Source organism: Alternaria conjuncta (genome assembly GCF_024043145.1).
Source record: "Alternaria conjuncta strain BMP 0040 chromosome Unknown scaffold_2, whole genome shotgun sequence".
In the NCBI taxonomy this organism is placed as follows: Eukaryota; Fungi; Ascomycota; class Dothideomycetes; order Pleosporales; family Pleosporaceae; genus Alternaria; species Alternaria conjuncta.
Window position 1 is genome coordinate 2,366,732 of NW_026250091.1, and position 19,158 is coordinate 2,385,889.

The window sequence follows — 19,158 nt, forward strand, 5'->3', positions numbered from 1 at the left end:
GTGCGCTTTCACAAACATTAGCAGCAGCTGGCAGTGCGGAGGTTACGCGAAACTCTTCTGAGATGGGTAGCTTCATGGCGGCAAGAATTTCGTGACTGCCCGCCTGAACACACACGCCGTTCCCACGCGTCGCGCGAACTCTAATGTCGCGGGGTCACGCTTGTAGCATACACAGCGAGTACCTAGGTAGCCACCTGACTACACCTCCATACGTTACATACGCGCTCCAACGTCGCTACTCCCTCCTAGCTTCACATGGGCAACCTCGGCAGGGTCCTCTTTCTTCTCGCCTGAAACCCCAAAGTGAACTTGGGCCGAACTTCCGAGCTGGAACCCTTGCGGCGACTCATCAAGGACACGATGCATATCTGTGCTGGTTATCACAGGATTGAGTGACGATGAGGCTGCTTGCTTTTGCCCAGGTGCCGATACTTCCCGCCGATGATGTCGGGGAGCCATTTGCTTGTCCGAGTCGAGATGCCTTTGCTTGAGGCGCGCCAGACTCCTTCCCGCATGACGCACCGGATCTACCCTATTCTGCACGCGCTCCAGCAGCCAGAGATTTCGAGGCGGCCTTGGCATGTCGGTGTACACGATAAATTCCCAAGTTTACCCCGAAGCGGGACGCCCCCATGCATGTGGGCCTGGAAGATGGAGAAGGAGTCCTATTCCCGACCAATGCAAACGATTTCTACGAATCCCGTCGGGAGAGAACCGGGCGTCCCACACCGTCCAGTTGTTCGTTGGGATGCATATCGGCTACGCCTGTGGGTTAGCGGACCAGACCTAACCGCCGCTTAAGCTATGAAGGTCGCGCTTTTCAGCGTCACCGGGTTCACGCTTGCTTTTAGACTCTGACGCGTTCATTGCGAAATCCTCGGTGTAGCTCTTCGACATTTCAACAGAAGAGAAGGACCTTATGGCAGCATGAGTGCAAATCCGGAGATCAACCTCCCGAGAGACTCTGAGCTCGGAGAGTGCGCAGATTCAAGAAGCCAAGCGGGAATAAGCATATTGCCGGATATGCGCACGCCTTCCGCAGAGGAACCGAGGGATCGAAATTCCACAGCAGAACCAGATAACGACCCAGAGACAGACTCCCACTATGGAAAACAAAGCACCAGTAGCGAGTTCATACCGCAAGAGAACGTGCAGGACTCAGAAATCGTTTGGCGTTATCTCACATTCGACACAGAACTCCCACACGCGACCACGATATATCCGACTCAAACCGACCAAGAAGCGCCACCTGAACCTCCGAACCTCGTCAAATACACAAACCCTTTCGACTGGTCAGAGACAAGAAAGAGATTCACGATATGTGTCTCATGCATCATCACCGCTCTCACAGCGTTCTCGGCTGGCGCTTACAGCCCCGGTGTTGAGCAGATGACGCAGGAATGGGGCGTCAGCAGTGTTGCAGCGCTGGTCGGCATCACGACCTTCACCACAGGATTCGCTATCGCACCGATGGTTCTTGCCCCGTTTTCGGAGATCAACGGTCGCCGGCCAGTCTTCCTCGCTTCAGGCATATTATTCGTCATCTGCCAGCTCTGCTCTGGCCTCACGCAATCATATGCTGGAATGCTCGTCGCACGCTTCTTCTTGGGCGTGGGCGGATCTACCTTCTCCACTATGGTTGGTGGCGTGGTCTCAGACATCTACCATGCTGAGGATCGGAACACCCCCATGGCTCTCTTCTCAGGTGCTGCACTCTTTGGTACATCATGGGGCCCTCTAGTTTGTGGCTTCATCGCGCAGAACACGACTTGGAGGTGGATCTTCTACGTACAGGCTATCTCATGCGGTGCGGTGGTGGTACTGATCTGTGTCGTATTCAAGGAGACCCGCGGCTCGGTTCTCCTGTCCAGGAAAGCCAAAGTTTTGAACAAGTGGTATGAGGCACGCGAGCAGTCCGGATATTACGGCTTTAATGTCAACAACACCGAAAAGCCAGGATCCATGGAGTCGCTGCGTTTGAGGTGGAAGGTGCGATCAGATGAAGAACGAGCATCGCTTGGCAAGATGATAGGCGTTTCCCTCTACCGTCCATTTCATCTCCTCTTCACTGAACCTGTCGTGTTCTGGTTCTCCCTCTGGGTAGCCTTCTCCTGGGCCGTACTCTACCTCACATTGGCGGCAATTCCGCTAGTGTTTCAGAGCAATCACGGCTTCTCGCTACAACAGGCCAACGCAGTCTTTGCATCGATGGGTATAGCCAGCATCCTGTCGACCATATTATCCATCTACCAAGAGAAGATTGCGAAGAAGAGCGGGAAGTTGACCGGCACACCAGAAGGTCGCCTTTACTTCGCTTGCATAGAAAGCGCTTGCATGCCCATCGGCCTCTTCATGTTCGGATGGACGAGCTTCCCCGACATACATTGGGTTGTACCCGCAATTGCGATCGGTATCGCTACCGTTGGCATCTTCAGTATCTACCTGGCGACCTTCAATTTCCTCGCAGACACGTATCATCGTTATGCGAGTTCGGCACTGGCGGCGCAGTCTTTCTGCCGGAATATGCTTGGTAAGTCATCTCCATCTCATCACGACTGGATGCATACTGATATCATCTTAGGTGGCATATTCCCACTCATCACGACCCAAATGTATAATAAGCTTGGGTATGGTCCTGCGAGCAGTCTGCTTGGCGGGATTGGCGCGTTGTTGACCATTGTGCCGTGGATTCTGGTGTTCTACGGACCTAGAATTAGAGCAAGGAGTAAGTTCGCAAGTGAGATTATGGATGTCACCTCTTGAGAGGCAAGATGGTGTTTGATAGATTTATCGCATAGCAATTCATTGTTCAATAAACGGCGAAATTTAGACGTGACTGCTGTCGCCAGATGCATGTAAGCCTTGGTAGCCGAATCGGGCTAGTCAGGCCAGGTGTTGCATCATCGCAGCTGTGACCCGGCAAACTGCAACACTTGCACAGCCTCACCAGTCAGCCCTGCCAGCTGCCAGCATCCACGGAAAGATGCGCACGCACACCTCACCTTCGTCGCAATCCACAGAGATGCATGCGCCTTTCCTTCCGGTCTCCACCACAACCTTAAGTGGCGACTAATGGAACTTGCCATAACAACAAGTGCTCTTTCCACTCGCTCATAACCATGGACGATCTCCTTCCATCTTACGAAAGTGTAATGCGACGCGATCCTTGGGTGCTCATCGCTCCCTATCTGCCCTCTCAAGACCTTTGCTCAGCAGCTTTGGTCAACCGGCAATGGCACCAGACCTTCACACCGAACCTATGGGGCAGCCCGGCTTCACACTTTGGGGTCCAGAATGATACTGTATATGGTGGGTTATCAAGGCGCGGAGACAGTGATACATACTGATATCCAATAGTGGCACTCACACGGTTCAAGCGTACATTACCTTATGCGCGAGCTTCTGTAAGAGAGCTCACACATACTCTCCGATTCCCGCCGGCTCATGCAGAGCTGTATGATGGACCTCACGCAGAATGGCTTCGAGACTGTTTGGAACACCTACCTCGTCTGCAGTGCCTGATTGTGGACGGCCTGCCCTTCTTCGATCACGCATGTCTTCTGAGCCTGCGACACTCAAGCCTACAATGGAGGTTGACTCGCCCCAACGCATATCCGGTGTTCAGCCTACGCCTACTAGATGCTTCCAGCTGTACAAATGCTACATCGATGGGCCTTGCAGAAGCTTTACCGCACTTTCCAGATCTTGTCTCGCTGGATCTATCAAAGACTGCAGCCGCGAGAGACAAGGCGGTTCTTTCCACCTTCAAGTACCTCCGAAATCTGCGCGTGCTGAATCTTCGCGGAATTGGCATCAGGGATGAGGAGTTCTCAGTAGTTGCGCATGCAATCAGCAGCCGCGTCAGAAGCCTTGATATCAGCAACAACCTTTTGACCGACACTAGCGTGCGACTCCTTCTTGAACTGTGCTTGAAAGAGAGGGTTGTTGTGACGCATTCTTCTCGTGGACCACTGGCGCCTGTCGAGAACGCCAACCCAACCGATGGACCAGAGACCTTTGAATCTGAAAACCTCGTTGGCCATCTTCGCAAAAAGCTTACAGGCGGCTTCATCGGCAGTCTAAGCATTGAGGAGTCGAGCGATGTCGGAGTTTCGCACTTGTATCTCTCCAGTAATGCAATAACTGTTGAAGGTATATCGGCTTTGCTGCGATCAAGACGCTTGCAAGTCCTAGATGTGGGTATACTACCCGCTGTAGTGACGCATCCGTCTAACCTCACGCTCGAAACACCGAATGATGACTTGGAACTACCTAGCGTATCAAAACTTACTCCAATACTTGCAGAGTATGCTTCATCTAGACTGCGATACTTGCGGATCAACTACGAGTTGGTAACAGAAGACGCCCCTTTGGAAACGCCCAATTCGCCGCGCGCGGAACTCACTGGGGACCTCGCTATCTACAAACCTCCAAATGCGCATGAGCTCGAAGCTGTAGAGCCACCGACACCCGAACTCGACTCCATCCCATTAGCTGTACACGAGGTTTCAGGGGACTCATCATATCCGGTTGAGCTTCCCGGCTCACCTGTAACGCCTCAACTCGCTGAAAACGACAGGCCAGAATCAGAATTTCCCGATGGTGAAAGACGAGACGCCAAAAACGTTCCTAAAATATGCGTTACTCCACAATCACTACAAATCAACCGGGATCCTGCCTGCGCTCCGGAAGTCATACCTGTAGACTCGCCATTGAGCCCTCTTAGCCCACTGGGAAACGGGATCTACCAGCCTCACGCAGCTGCAAACAGACAGGATCCTGGAGAACGTCTTTCATCGTCTACGCCGACCCACGGCAGCAGTGCACTGGATCAACCGACCCCCAAGACTACGACGAGGTCACGAGGCAATTCGTTCTACTACATCGAGGACAGAAAAGTCCGACTGGACTTTCGCCAAGCAAGTGAACCTCGACTAAATCCTGGGATGCTTCCGAAGCTTCACACTCTCGTTCTAACAGATGTGCCGACCATGACCAGCGATAGGAAAATCGTTCATCGGATTATACAGTTCATCAAGGATGCAGCCGAGGAGGCTTCAATCGCCAAGCAACGGGCCAGGCACACTTATGTGCTACCGCCAGGACGTAGGCGTGCCATAGCAGAAGAAGAGTATGCACGAAACCAGTTTGCCCTTCGGAGAGTAGTACTTGAGATGGCGGCCCCACAGTCAGCGCCTAAGAAAATCTCTACCAGTTGGCGGGCTTATCCAACAAAGTCAACTACTGAAGATGCGGACTCTGAAGCATTTTGGGAGGCAGCAACGCATGACTTCTCCTTCTTCGACGATGAAGAGTGTGGACAGCCTGGTCGTGAGCCAGGCCGCAGTCTGCCCTTGGCAGCTATGAGCGGATTGGAGCTTGCACCTAGCAATCCCGTCTCACCAGTGGACCCCAGTAAAGATGTTCATGATGCAATTCCGCTCATCGATGTGGTGGGTGAGATTGGCAAGTTTCGGCGAGAAAGGAAGGCCGCATACAATAATTTAGTGGAGATGGGCAAGGCTGAACCCGATGTAGAGGGGTACTGGCCTGGGGATATTACGGTCCTAAGGAAGCCGGCAAATTCAGAAGCTGGGGAACTCGACTGTTACGGCAATCGGTATGAGTTGGGTTGGTTCTACCGTTGAACGCGACAGCGTGGCGCAGCACTAGAACAGGATAACGCTTTTACATTCCGAAGTCACTTAGTAGGCTGATCGGCTATCATGGCACATGTCTGAGTGTATTAGAGACTGTTTTGCAGCCTTCTTGGAAGTATCCAGTCCTTCAGGGTGGATAACCAATTACCGACAAGCTTACTCACCGGTTTGGTGACCGGTTCCAAGGGTTGCAGTGGGCTGACCCCGCGCACAATGACACTCACATCGACACGCATCTGCCAACTTGTGCAACTGCTCTCGAATTCTTATCCATTTATGCAGTTCATGGGTGCCAGAGCACCGCCCGCCACGACGTGACCGCAGACCTTACCCCGGTCTGGATGCACCGCCACGCAAAGGCTACCTATACTCATCCCAAGCACTCTGTTCCACCGATACTGGCTATCGAGCAGCATCGAAGTACTTTCAACAACGCTTAACATCCTTATTCGACCTCCTACGCCTTCCTTGTACACCAAATATAACCATGGGCCAGTCATGGAGCGGTCAGAGAACGATCCAAGCAGCTTATGAGCGACGTGGAAAGGTCGTCGCCTTGAAATCGAGACAGTCAAAATCTAATAAGAGTTACGAAAGCGGCCATAGTTCCTCTTCTGACGCAGACTCAACCGGACGACATCGGTATAGCCAGGCAGCTTCCAACAGCGTGACAGCCAGACCTGGACGCGGAGACCGCAGGTCGGCCTCTTCACATGTATCCCATTCTACCCGTGTAATACCCATAGGCAAAGCCAAGAAAGAGCGTACATCAACATCCGACAAGCATCGAACCAAGAAAGAAACTCCACACAAGCCAAAGTCCAGCAAAAGAGCCGAGAGCGGCAGTACAAAACAAAAGTCGATCCACCGAGTAGACAGCCATCACCACCAGAATGATTCGCATCAACCGAAGAAAGAAAAGAGAGAATGCGCAGTTTGTACAGATGCACTCTCACTGCACCACTTCCCCGACCGGCCGCCTACCAAGAACTGCAAGCACGAAGTCGACGTATGCCGCAAGTGTCTTCGCACATGGATCGCATCTGAGTCCAGCGCAAAACTTTGGAACGACATAACATGCCCTATATGTAAAACGCAACTGCGATCGGCTGATATGAGAGAGTTTGCGCCAAAAGAGATTTTCAAACGGTACGATTCCATTTCCCTACTCCCTTTCCACACCCCGCACATCCCCACCCAAATAAACACATCACTAACAACACAACCAGCTACGCCGCTCTCTCCTCCCGCGCCAAGCAAGAAGCCCGCCTAGGCTTCCACTGGTGCCCCCTCAAAGGCTGCAAAGCAGGCCAAGTGCACTTACCCAACACCCCCAAATTCCGGTGCAACACCTGCGAAAAGACGTCCTGTGTCGTTCACAACGTAGCCTGGCATAAAGGAGAGACGTGCACAGAGTACGACTACAGAACAAATGGGAAGCTGAAGAAGGAAGAGGAGGAAGCGAGTAGGAAGGTGGTGGAGAAGACGACAAAGGCGTGTCCGGGGTGTAAGAGGCCGATTGAGAAGAATAAGGGGTGTGATCATATGGAATGTACGTATATATTTCCTTTACAAGGAGAAGAGGTAGGGGTTTCGGAGTGTGACGGTAAAGCTGATCAATATGTTAGGTGCGAAATGCCATGTCCACTTTTGCTGGAAGTGTTTGAAGCCGTATTATGCATCTAGTACCCTTGCACGGAACACGGGAAGCCACTGTGTTTGTCATGGAGGACTTAATGAGGGCTGATTTGCTATACGCGGCCGGAGCTGGAAAGACAGTAATTTGCGAAGCCGACAAAAGGGAAAGAAGACTATTACACTCAATTCGCAACGTTTTACACAGTCAACTTCATCAGCAGCGCTGGTACCCCCGCACGCGCCATATACGCAGCAGTCACCCCCACAACCGATGTCAAGACCATGTACTTGAACCAACCACCCTTCTTCCCTTTCTTCATCTCTTGCTTCTCCATCCAGTGCCACCCCTCAGCACTCTCGTCAATCGTCCTCGTCGGCGCGTAATCCAGTTTAGGAGCAACACTCAGTGATTCGATGAGCCCTGCTTTCTGAGACGGCACAATGTACTTGTGCAAATACCCAGCAAAGAAGTAATTGAAGCGTGACTGGTAGCTGTTCATACGCGTGAGCTTGCCGCTGGTCTCGACGTATTCCTTTGCTCGTGCGTGGCGACCGGCTTGGTATTCGGCGAACAAGGTGGCGAGATCGGGGGTGGAGATGCGGCGGGTGGGGTTGGAGGCGAATTCGCGGTGCAGGATGTTGCAGAGGTGGATGGCGGACTCGACGGCTATGTTGGCGCCCATGCCGAGGTCGGCTGTCATCTGGTATTGCGTTAGTGATGCGTTTTGCTGGTGACGAGTGTGGGAGGGGTACTTTGTGTGCTGAGTCTCCTACGAGAACTATGCGCCCGGCATGCCATTTACTCAGAACCCCTTCTTCGACGTAGAGAAGACCGTGTCGTTCGTTTGTCTTCCACACATCGCCCAATGTGATGTTTTTTGTCATAGGAAGATCGGCGAATCTCTCCGCCACCGCCTCAATCTCTGCTTCAGTAGCTTTACCTTTCTGCTCTGCCTTTTGAAATTCGTCTTTGAAAGTGATGCCCCACATAGCCCTGCCCATCTGCGAAAAGAGAAGCATGGTCACGTCTTGACCGAGAATCATATTCGTATTGGAGGTGCCGAGTTGAGCATTGTCCGGTAGCGTGCTGACGCCAAACAAACCTCTGTATTCGCCGAACGACATGACTTCTTTGTCGGTTTGGGGTATGTCGCCTGGTTCGACCTTGTCGGCATACTCCCACATGAGCTTCCGAACATGACTGTGCACACCGTCTGCGCCGATGACCATGTCTCCTTCTTCGGTAGAGCCATCGGCGAGGTGGACACGAACACCCGTATCGGTTTGCTCGATACGTTCAAGGCGCCTACCGGTGTGAATTTTGGACTTGTCCGGTAGTCCCTCGTATAGGTGCGACACGCAAGTTTGGCGATCGAATAAGATACTCGGTATTTTGAAGCTATCGTGAAGTCAGCGCGTGATGCACCCACTTAACACATATCTCGAGAGCATGGAAACATACAGTTTGCTCACAGCCTGCATAGTATCATCGCGACAGATCAAACTCCCGTCTGGCCATCTTTTGTAAGATGCATCAACAGGCGACGTCGTTTTGGTAATTCTATCGAGAATACCAAACTGGTCGAAGATGCGTGCGACAGCCGGCCAGATAATCAGCGCTGCGCCTTTTAGTGAAACAATCTTGTCGTGCTTTTCGAGGACGACATGGTCGATATTGGCTAGTTGTAGAGCGTGTGAGAGCGACAAGCCGACAATACCGGCGCCAATAACAATGACCCGAAATGGCTTTGGGGATGTGGAATCTTCGTCTGCCATAATGAATTCTCCGATGCTGATGCAAGGGTTGCGCTGGGAAACACTGGGTCTTAGGTCCGAGGCCTAGAGCAAGGGATGGTCGTGACTCGAATCACTGCCGGCTTTACTATTGTTCTTGGATGACGCCTGTTGGGCCATATAATTTAGCCTGCTACTGTATGAGCCGTGTTGTATTGATCTAAATGGTTATGATTTGCAAGTATCGGGTGGTGCCACAAGGGAGGCTTCCAATGTTGGTGCCTTATCTCAGTTTCGATGATGCTGACACGAGCGCCTCGGGCGTCTTCTTACTTTGTAGGCGAGCCATGTCATAGGGCTTGCGCAATGTATTCCATGTCTTGAATGCAGTACAGTCAGATCAGTCGGAGTTGATCCAGGCGCTGTCTATCTGGTGGTGTGGAAGTAAGGATACTGTTTGTACAGCGTCGCGCCTACATAGTCGATATGGAGACAGCCTTACGCGAGAGATGCGCGATGAGCATCGAGCTTGCTGCAGCGGAAGAAAACCATATACCCCGTTCAAACGACGGTTGCAAAAGATTTGTACTCCTTTCCGATAATGGTACGATGCGCATTGTGAGTAGACGTGGAAAGATCGGCAAAAGAATACTCCGGAACTTGTTGTTAACATCGTAGCCAGGGTGGTTTAGTGGACTGGTAGCACTGCTGACACCTCTAGGTGATGAAGTTGCCGAACAAGGCCGCAATGACTGTGTCCATGCAGGAACCAGCTCGCTTGTGACGTCGAAAACCTGGGGTAGTGGGATCTGCAGCCCTGGCCCGACACAAGATGTCGTGTGGAACTCAGATGTTCCCGGCTGCGCGACTCATGAAATGAAGTTGAATGCGAACCTGAACTAGTGATGTTTGTTAATCGGTTTACATTCCCTTGTGCGGAAAGCGACTCAGTAAACCTTCTAGATGGCTGAGTGAAATGGGAAGAACTCCGGTAGCACGTGAGGGCAAATCGGACTCGGGAAACACCTGTTGTGATAGTCACTAACGTCGGCAGAGACGACTGGATTGCCGAGCTTGGTAGTGACGGATCGGCCTTAACACGACGCGGTAGGGTGCAGTGAACGGGAGCTGCGACGAACTGCCTAGGTAGCCCACATGTTGCTTGGCACACTAGCCGCATTAGTCGACCCCAGCTCGCACCTCCAAGCAGGCGCATCACGGTATCGCGCCTGTCTCGCAGCCAACGCCCCTCCGCCCATCGCCCACCGCTGGCTCCCGAATCGATGAACACGGTGCACTCGATTTGCCGGGTGATTACGCGCTTGCCGTAGCTTGCACCTGACAGGACCGGCGCCGGCGCGTCATTTCGCGATCGCCCAACCTCACCCTTGCGGGTCTCTGGACACATCCGCACTTTCTACATGGCGCCTGTTCCTGACACACCACTACCACGCGTGAGAAGCACACGACCGCCCCGGCGACACATATCTGACTCAGCGCCAGCCAGCAAGCGGCGCAAGTACGTTCCAGGCGGACCAGGAGGCGGGGGACGATACGTGGATGACGAGGGGCTGGAGACGCCCGTAGGAGGAACTGGACCTGGAGGGTACGCGTATACTGGTCCTCGTGGCCGTGTAGGACGCATCAACGCCGAGCGGCAGGGCCTGCCCATATCAGCGCCGTCGCCCTCATACACCAGACCCCGACGCGAAAGGCCGCCAGCTGGACCGCGTTCCAGTTCGGCCGCCGCAGTCGCCGCCGCCGTGGCTCAAAACGATGGATACAAGCCGCGCGAGGAGCGGAGCTGGGATGAATTTCATCCGGAACTGGACATCGACGCCGAGTTCCCCGTCTTCAGCGCAGACCAGATAGATGGCATCAGCCCTGCAGACAGCGCCCCAGGGACTCCGCTCAATGGCTCATCGACGGGCCAGTACGCCGTCGACAGCGGTCTCTCCGCGGTTCTTGACGGCCTACGGACGCAACAAGCAGAGGATGTCGCGCAAGAGCAGGAGGACGCAAGCTTAGCCGTCAACGGCTCAGGCGCCTTCGTCACACCAAAGCGACGCCCAGGTCGACCGCCTCGCAACCGAGACTCTATGCTAGCTGGGCTCGGATCGCCGCCCCGGCCACGAGTCAACCCCCTTCCGACTATGAATCCGAGGGAAAAGCTGAATCTGCCCAAGCCATCGGTGCGTCAAGTCGACCCGTTCAAAGAACACGAAGAAAGCGAGGGCGTCAAGGTCAACTATGTCGACAAGACCATGGCGAACATCGGATACCAAGAGAGCGAGATCTTCACAAGGCCATCGGAAAATAGCCTCATTAGACTACCAGAAGGCTCTATCGAAGAAGATCTGGATCTTACTCTGCAGACAGAGGCCGAAGGTACCGCAGGCGCAGTTGCTGTAGGTCGCGTCGAGTACGACATGGACGAGCAAGACGACCGGTGGCTGGAAGCACTCAATGTACAGCGAAAAGAAGAGGGTGTCGAAGGTATCAAGCCTGCGATATTCGAAGTGACCATCACCCAGATCGAGAAGGAATGGCACGCGCTGGAAAAGCGTAAGTTTTGTGGTGCTAAAACGAAGCGAACGTAACGGCTGACATGTGAAAGGCATACCCAAACCCAACCCGAAGCCACCTCAGACACATCGACCACGCTCGAGCAGTGCAGCTGCTGTCAACGGAGAGCCTGCTGGCCAAGGCGAAGAGCAAGATACGAAGTGCGCCATCTGCGACGACGGCGACTGCGAGAACACAAATGCAATAGTATTCTGCGATGGTTGCGACTTAGCCGTCCACCAGGAGTGTTACGGCGTGCCCTTCATCCCAGAGGGACAATGGCTGTGCAGACGGTGTCAACTGGTCGGGCGCGGCACCCCTGTCAGCGAGCTTCCGGTATGACCTGTTCCTTGCTGCTTTACCAAATGCATGCTGACACTCACAGGGTTGCATATTCTGTCCGAATATAGACGGTGCATTCAAACAGACAACCACAATGAAGTGGGCACATCTGCTGTGCGCCATGTGGATACCAGAGGTATCACTGGGCAATGCGACATTTCAAGAGCCAGTGCAAGACGTTGAGAAAGTACCCAAGACTAGGTGGAAACTGGTAAGTGATCGAGATTCCTCATCGTTCGAGTAGCCCACTAATTGCTTTGTAGTCTTGCTATATCTGCAAACAGAAGATGGGCGCCTGTATACAATGCGGCCACAAGTCCTGTTTCGAAGCTTTCCACGTCACATGTGCACGGAGGGCTAGACTATGTCTGCGCATGAAGTCTTCGCAATCGTCGAACCCGCAGGATACGACTGTGCTCAAGGCCTATTGCGATCGACACACTCCGTCCGACTGGAAGCGTGAGTTTGATGTGGAGAGTGCAATCGCAGATGCGAAGGCCTTCTACCGCCACACCATGCGTCACATTCGCTGGCCGGACAGCCAAGCCTATGCGCTTTCTATTGGATCTTCTCACGCGATGCCTTCCATCGAAGGACCGGACGACGACACCCCTGGATCCAACAAGCGAAAACGTGGGCAATCTACCAAGTCCTGGAGACTGCCATCTGGAGCTCCGGTTGTGCCCCAGGCTGTCTACCACAACGTTGAAAATACCCTGATCAAGTTTAATGTACGTAAGCGTAAGGAATTCGTGCAAGAAGCCTGCAAGTACTGGACGCTCAAGCGCGAGGCACGACGAGGTGCGGCCCTTCTCAAGCGTCTTCAGCTCCAAATGGAGGCCTTCTCTTCTATGGAGATCACTCGCCGCAACTTTGCAGGCATGGGAGCAGCTGGCAGACCCCGACTCCAACGACGCATTGAGTTTGCAGAACGTCTTGAAGATGACATGGAGCAAATCCGCGTCCTCTGCGAGATGGTCAAACAGCGAGAAGCTGAGAAGCTCAAGGACGTCTTGATACTGCAGCAGATCGTCGATTGCATCTACTTCCCAATACCTCAGCTACTGCAGCCTATCCTGGTCCGAGCACAAACGTAAGCAATCCACCTCTAGATCTTGAATCCCTACTAACTTTGCAATAGACTCGATAGTAGAGGCTACTTCAGCGACGGATTCAACAAGCTTCAGGCCAAGCTCGATGAGAAATACTACACTTCGGTGCAGACATTCAACGACGATGTGGCCGCGGTCTTGAGCGCTGAGCTTGGATCTGCCGCTGTCCCCAACGTTGGCGATGCTGAAGATCAGCTGAACAGGAGTGCGCACAGCAGTCTGAGCTCTGAGCAGAAGGAATTGAAGAAGGTCGTTAAGCGAATCACCAAAAGCCTACAACCTTACTTTGAGGACGCGATCCGCAAGGAGTCTGAGCTGGCTGGTCGGCCTTACGAAAAACTACCGGACCTGGAGACACTCCTCAACCAGAAGCTGCAACGCAGGCCGAGCGTCCTGTCTCACGACGAGACTGTGCGACAAACGACGGAAAGCGACCCGACAACTGTTGAGGAAGCTCAGGAAATTGCAGTTGATGGGGAAGAAGCTGCTGTGCTCACTCAGAAACCAGAGGAGATGCAGCTTGCGCCCACACCGGACGAGAACGCCGCAGACGCACATCACACACACCATGCACATGACGAGGCGGCAGACGAGGCGGCCATCGCCATTCAGCTTGGCCAAGATGTTCTTCGCGTGTCCAGCAACCAGCCCGAGAACGCAGTGGTGGAAGCCCGTGTGGAGACCAATGGCCGACCCGAGCCTCTCACGCCCCCAAGATCCGAGAAGAACTTACTCAACCCTCTGGGCAATGGCGGTGTTCCCTGGTACTTTGAGCACTTCGATGTACATGGCACAACCGTGTACGAAGAACGGTACACCGGTCGTGAGGTACTCCGAGACATGAGCGAGGAGCTTAGCGAGCTAGACGACGACGAACTCGACGGCCTGGCCGACTCTGATCCAGTTCGGCCCACAGACACGCCCGAGTCGAATGTCGCCGCAATCAAGAAAGCGGTAGCGCGCAAGAGGCAGAAGAGATCGAGGGGGTGGTAGATGATTGGGTTCACGTTTCTTTTATCCTTTTCTTTGGCATGTGCTCCTTGAGCCATGTCTTGTATTATCATTGGCATTTGCAGCATAGCTACCTTGATGGGTAGATGAGGTGCTACTGGCGCAAGGCGTTCACATTCGGCGTTGGAACATGATACCGCACTTCGATGGATTGTTTCGGCAGAGCATTCTGGCAGGAGTAATTGGAGGAAGGCTGGTCGACTCTGCATGGCGTCTAGCGGGGTTCGGTCAACGAAGCGCCCATTGCGATTGGCTTGATTATGAATATACTTGGTGGTAATGCGCATCATCGATTCTCACTTGACCAAATGTTTCACTCCGTTCGTGAGGGTCCTCTGCGGGAGAGCAGAGCCTCACTCGTAAAGAAACGGCGGTGCACTAGTAATATTGACGCACGTTGACGTTGACGGCTTAGACAGGGCGACCAGGGCGCTGCTCTTACCCCTAGCAGTTGCCTCACTCGAGCCTGCGCAGCTGCCGTCAGGACAATCAGGACAGTCCTTTGACAGAACGAACATCGCATTTAGCTACAAATAGCATCTGGCCTCCGCTCTCTCATCACCTTTTCCACTTTTCTCCACTCACTTGCAGCGCGCAGCTGTCCTTAGCGCGACGCTTACTAAGTAGGGACGCGGCTACCGTCGATCAGCCCTGCCAAAAAACTGCCCAAACTCGCAGCTTCAGCAAACACCTCTCCTCAACCAACCAACTACCAACTCCCCCGACCCACCACAACATCATCACCATGGAGTACGAAAACGAACAGCGCGGCTACGATGGTTTGTCTCCCGCCCTGTGTGATGCCAGCGCCCTTACTGACTGGTCTGCAGACGAGCCTCGCGGCTATGAACGCGACCGCAGCAGGTCTCCGCGTGGTGACCGTCGCGACGATGGCGCGCGCGCCCGCAGTGCCTCACCTGGCGGCCGCGACAGCCGGTATGTATCTGCTTGCTTGCTCATCTAGATGGAACTGTCGCTGACGAATGCCCAGTGGCCCGCCGCCAGAGCGCAGGGACGATGACGATGAGAGCCGCAACTCAGGCTCCAACCTCTTCGTCACCGGCATCCATCCTACTCTCAGCGAGGAGGAGGTCACCCGTCTCTTCGAGAAGTATGGCGAGGTAGAGCAGTGTAACATCATGCGCGATCCTCACACTAAGGAGTCTCGCGGCTTTGGCTTCGTCAAGATGGTCACCTCTGAGCAGGCTGACGCAGCAAAGGAGGGTCTACAAGGAGAGGTCCACCAGGGCCGGACACTCAGCATTGAGAAGGCTCGCCGTGCGCGTCCTCGTACTCCCACCCCGGGCAAGTACTACGGACCGCCCAAGCGTGGTAAGTCTGCTCGCTGTCTGCAGCGTACATGCCGTGCTAATTACATTGCAGAGTTTGGTGGACGTGGAGGCCGGGGCGGCGGCCCTCGCTACAACGATCGCTACACTGATGACCGCCGCGGCGGTTACGGCCGACGCGACGACTACGGTTCCCGCAGCTCAAGATACGACGATCGCGGCTACGGTGGCGGCCGTCGCGACGACTACGGTCCTCGTGGCGTCGACCGCTATGCTTCTGACCGCAGCTACGGTGGCAGGGATGGCGGCCGCGATGGAGGACGCGATGGCGGACGCGATGACCGTCGGGGTGCTGGAGGTGGCTACTACGACAGGCCCCCGCCCCCAGCTGCTGGCGCCTACGACGCCCCTCCTCCGCGCGAGGCGTACGGCGGTGGAGGACGCTCGTACGAGGGTGATTACGATCGCTCATACCGCTAGCTCTCAGCTGACACAGGCAGAACCCAAGCGGTACTAAGTTAGGGTTCGTATGGCTTCCTCCGTTTGTCGCCTCTCTCAGCACTTCATTCCTGTAATCCCATGGCTACTTCACTGGGTTCAGTTTAATACGGCTTTCACACGCACATAAAGGAAATGTGGTCGACAAAAGTTCTTCGATATGGTACGCAGCAAGGTGGGATCAACCATGATCTGGCGTCTTGCAGCTCGACATCGTCTTAGCCCTTCGTCGGCTCGGTATTTCCTTGGAGAAACGGTTCAGCACTTCGGTAAATGCTTTCGGGGCAACGTCTATAGCCCTTGGGAGCACCAGTCATCTTGATCGACACCAAATTGTACTTCTATCTACTGCCTCACGATGCAACCTGGACGTCCAGTAACCCGTCCACACCACCTTCCGCATGACCAGCACTGTCTAAATACTCTTCCTATCATCCACCATGAACGCATCCATGTCAACGCAGCCCCGACCCGTAACATTAATGGGCTTGCCCGGCTCGACCCCCGACCATCACAGCATCTCGCAATGTAAACTCGCTCCGATACGTAAAGGATGCTTGAGATGTATCCACACAGCATTCCAGTTGCGTGTCGGTGTCGCGCAATTCGAACAGCATAGTTGGGCATCTTGCCTGAGGTCCAAAGTCGACGCCAGAGCCCGTGATGATAGCTTGCAGACGCGTCGCGATTGCTCCATGCAAACGAGGCGGTGTGTGCAAGTCTATGCTCCGTGGGGTAAGGTACATTCGAAGGTGCGTGCCCTCCAATCTCGTTTGTGTTACTTCCTTTTTCGTCACTCGTGCTTTCCTCACCATGCCACTCACAAGCTGAGTCGGAGTCATGCAAACGTCGACTGCAAAACAAGGTAAACTGGTGAACGCGACACTTACTTGATCTTGGCGACAGTAGAGCGGAATGTTGGCATCTTCACCAACTTGTAGATGTGTGTGACGCAATGAGCACACGGTGCAAGGCGTTGCGCAACGGCTACGCCGCAACATCACACTTCATGCTCCCGCGACCAAAGAGGTTTAGTCATCTCTGTCGCACACATGTTATCACCACTATAGGACTTTGAGGCGTCCACAGTCGCCTGATGAATCAGATAGCCATCGTCAAACCTAATGCGCGGCTAATTCTCCTCAGCCCCTGCAACATTTGCAGTTTCCGTAGAGCCATGTAGAATGCCAATCATGCCAAGTCCATCTTTGATCATGCAGAATGCCAAAGTGAGATACACTTCGACGCTTGTGCCTGGCTAAAGAATTAAGCTGTTCTTGGAGATCCACGGCAGGCGTGGAGCCGCGGGGTGCCCCGACTGAAAGGCCGATGCAGGGTTGGATGCAGCCTGCAGCAGGTAGCGGGCCGTCTCTGGCTTCTAGCACGACCGAACCTCAGCCCAAATTCATCCGTCGCCATCGCTGCGGCGTCCGTTGCGGGCCACAGGTGCAACGCCTGTGTCTTGTGCGTTGTGACTTGGGTGTAGCGTCAGAGTCCATGGTCTTGTATATCTGGTCTTTTCGCGATGCCTCGCCTCTTTTCTCATACGCGCTCCGGTGGCCTATGTCATCCATTCGTCGTTCCACGTTCGTCACTGCGGAGCTTTCCTTCGACCAACCCCAGCTGCCGCGCGGCGACTCCACCAGCACCGTGAGCTTGACAAGTCCGATCCCAAATATGCCCGGCTAACAATGCGACAGTATAAGACCATCCGGACCTCACGCTGACCTTGGCGATTTACGCCTTTCGCCCCCTGCCAGTCGTTCGCTCTCAACTCACGCAGGATGACCCGACGAAACGTCATTCCAGTCCTCGCGCTAATCCTCACACTATTCGTAGTCGCATTCTTCTATTCGGGCATAGACTCCAGCCAGGCATGGCGGGGTCTACCACAACATATCGGTCTAGGAGACCACATTGGCAGTGACGAGCGACCACCTCTGAGTACCGGCACCGTCGAGCACTCGAAAGATGCGACCAAAGACCCAGATTATGCGAACTGGAACCCGACCCCCATATTCAAGCCAGGCTCACCAATGCCTGCAGAACACAACTATACCTCGACACTGGTGATTGCCAAGACGAAGCATGAGAGTGTTGACTGGATCCTAGACAAGATGCCGGAGCAGCAGACAGCCGTCTACGTAGCCGACGACCCCTCCGCACCGCTACATCCACCCAAGAACAAAGGCCACGAGGTCATGATATATCTCTCATGGATCATTGATAACTACGACAACCTCCCCGACGTCGCCATCTTCATGCACGCACACCAGTTGTCCTGGCACAACGACGAGATCCTAGGCAACAACGCGCATCTGCTTATAAGCCGACTCAACCGAGCCCGCGTTTGGAGACAAGGCTTCGTAAACATGAGGTGCAGCTGGCATCCCGGCTGCCCCGATTGGATGCACCCGGCAGCAACCGAGCTGGACCCCCAGAAGCAGGAAGAGGTCCTCCTGGCCAAGTCCTGGAGCGAGCTCTTCCCCCTCGACGAAGTACCCACCGTTCTCGCACAACCTTGCTGCGCACAATTCGCCCTCTCACGAGAACGCATACAAGCAAAGCCCTACGCGCAATACGTCTGGTACAGAGACTGGCTGTTCAACACACGTCTGGAAGACCGTCTCAGCGGACGCATCTGGGAGTACGTATGGCAATTCGTCTTCACGGGTCAGAACGTCGTCTGCCCCAAGGAACACATCTGTTTCTGCGACCAATACGGCTCCTGTTTTGGCGGCGAAGAGCAACACGCGAATTTCATTGCCCTCAAGAACGAACTTGGAGACCGGGAAAGGGATCTTAGGGAGTGGGAGGAGAAGCGAAAGGCGATAGAAGAAGCAACGCGAGACAACGATCAGACAAAGCTGCAAGATCTGGAAATGCCAGAGGTAGGGAAGGACGCTGAATATAGGCGGGAGATCGATCGGCTGAGACCCATTGTCGATGGCCTGAAACATGATGCTGAGGTGAGGGGGCAGGATCCGAGGATGAGGGCTGAGGAGTTGGGACGAGAGTGGCATGAGGGGGATGGTTTTTAGATATTCTTCTTGATACCCTGGGTTTTTGGCCGGCGTATCATGTCGTGCTGTATGGCGTTGATTTTCCATGGTCTTAGAAGGGCGTTTTAGCATGCTATCTAGGGGTGGGATACTGTTGTAAGAAGGTGAAGAATACACTATACGCTATGTTCACATCACACTTAACTTCTCTAATGCTACCATTCCGTCACGCAAAGAAATCAGGTTAAGTCTCCCCGTTTATGTTCAAGTGCGCGTGTTGGGGAGGATGGCTTATCTAATCGCCTCA

The 19,158-nt window shown here is 54.0% G+C and overlaps 6 protein-coding genes across 6 annotated transcripts; 5 read left to right on the top strand and 1 right to left on the bottom strand.

The window, feature by feature from the left end:
* Positions 1 to 927: 927 nt before the first annotated feature.
* On the top strand, positions 928 to 2,763 carry J4E85_001903 (uncharacterized protein; the record flags this gene model as incomplete). The annotated part of the gene is made up of 2 exons (XM_051466187.1): positions 928 to 2,530; positions 2,582 to 2,763. 2 exons carry the CDS (start codon positions 928 to 930, stop codon positions 2,761 to 2,763), a joined length of 1,785 nt encoding a protein of 594 aa, XP_051330744.1.
* Positions 2,764 to 3,668: 905 nt separating this feature from the next.
* On the top strand, positions 3,669 to 5,648 carry J4E85_001904 (uncharacterized protein; the record flags this gene model as incomplete). Its single annotated transcript, XM_051466188.1, has 2 exons — positions 3,669 to 4,152; positions 4,306 to 5,648. 2 exons carry the CDS (start codon positions 3,669 to 3,671, stop codon positions 5,646 to 5,648), a joined length of 1,827 nt encoding a protein of 608 aa, XP_051330745.1.
* Positions 5,649 to 7,495: 1,847 nt separating this feature from the next.
* Positions 7,496 to 9,074, bottom strand: J4E85_001905 (uncharacterized protein; the record flags this gene model as incomplete). The annotated part of the gene is made up of 3 exons (XM_051466189.1): positions 7,496 to 7,999; positions 8,052 to 8,697; positions 8,761 to 9,074. The coding sequence occupies 3 exons, from the start codon at positions 9,072 to 9,074 to the stop codon at positions 7,496 to 7,498; spliced, it is 1,464 nt and encodes a 487-aa protein (XP_051330746.1).
* A 1,379-nt stretch (positions 9,075 to 10,453) lies between these two features.
* J4E85_001906 (uncharacterized protein) lies at positions 10,454 to 14,044 on the top strand (the record flags this gene model as incomplete). The annotated part of the gene is made up of 5 exons (XM_051466190.1): positions 10,454 to 11,597; positions 11,650 to 11,933; positions 11,983 to 12,150; positions 12,203 to 13,032; positions 13,081 to 14,044. The coding sequence occupies 5 exons, from the start codon at positions 10,454 to 10,456 to the stop codon at positions 14,042 to 14,044; spliced, it is 3,390 nt and encodes a 1,129-aa protein (XP_051330747.1).
* Positions 14,045 to 14,807: 763 nt separating this feature from the next.
* J4E85_001907 (uncharacterized protein) lies at positions 14,808 to 15,831 on the top strand (the record flags this gene model as incomplete). Its single annotated transcript, XM_051466191.1, has 4 exons — positions 14,808 to 14,841; positions 14,893 to 14,998; positions 15,054 to 15,394; positions 15,446 to 15,831. 4 exons carry the CDS (start codon positions 14,808 to 14,810, stop codon positions 15,829 to 15,831), a joined length of 867 nt encoding a protein of 288 aa, XP_051330748.1.
* A 1,802-nt stretch (positions 15,832 to 17,633) lies between these two features.
* Positions 17,634 to 18,890, top strand: J4E85_001908 (uncharacterized protein; the record flags this gene model as incomplete). The annotated part of the gene is made up of 1 exon (XM_051466192.1): positions 17,634 to 18,890. One exon carries the CDS (start codon positions 17,634 to 17,636, stop codon positions 18,888 to 18,890), a length of 1,257 nt encoding a protein of 418 aa, XP_051330749.1.
* Between the last annotated feature and the right edge of the window lie 268 nt (positions 18,891 to 19,158).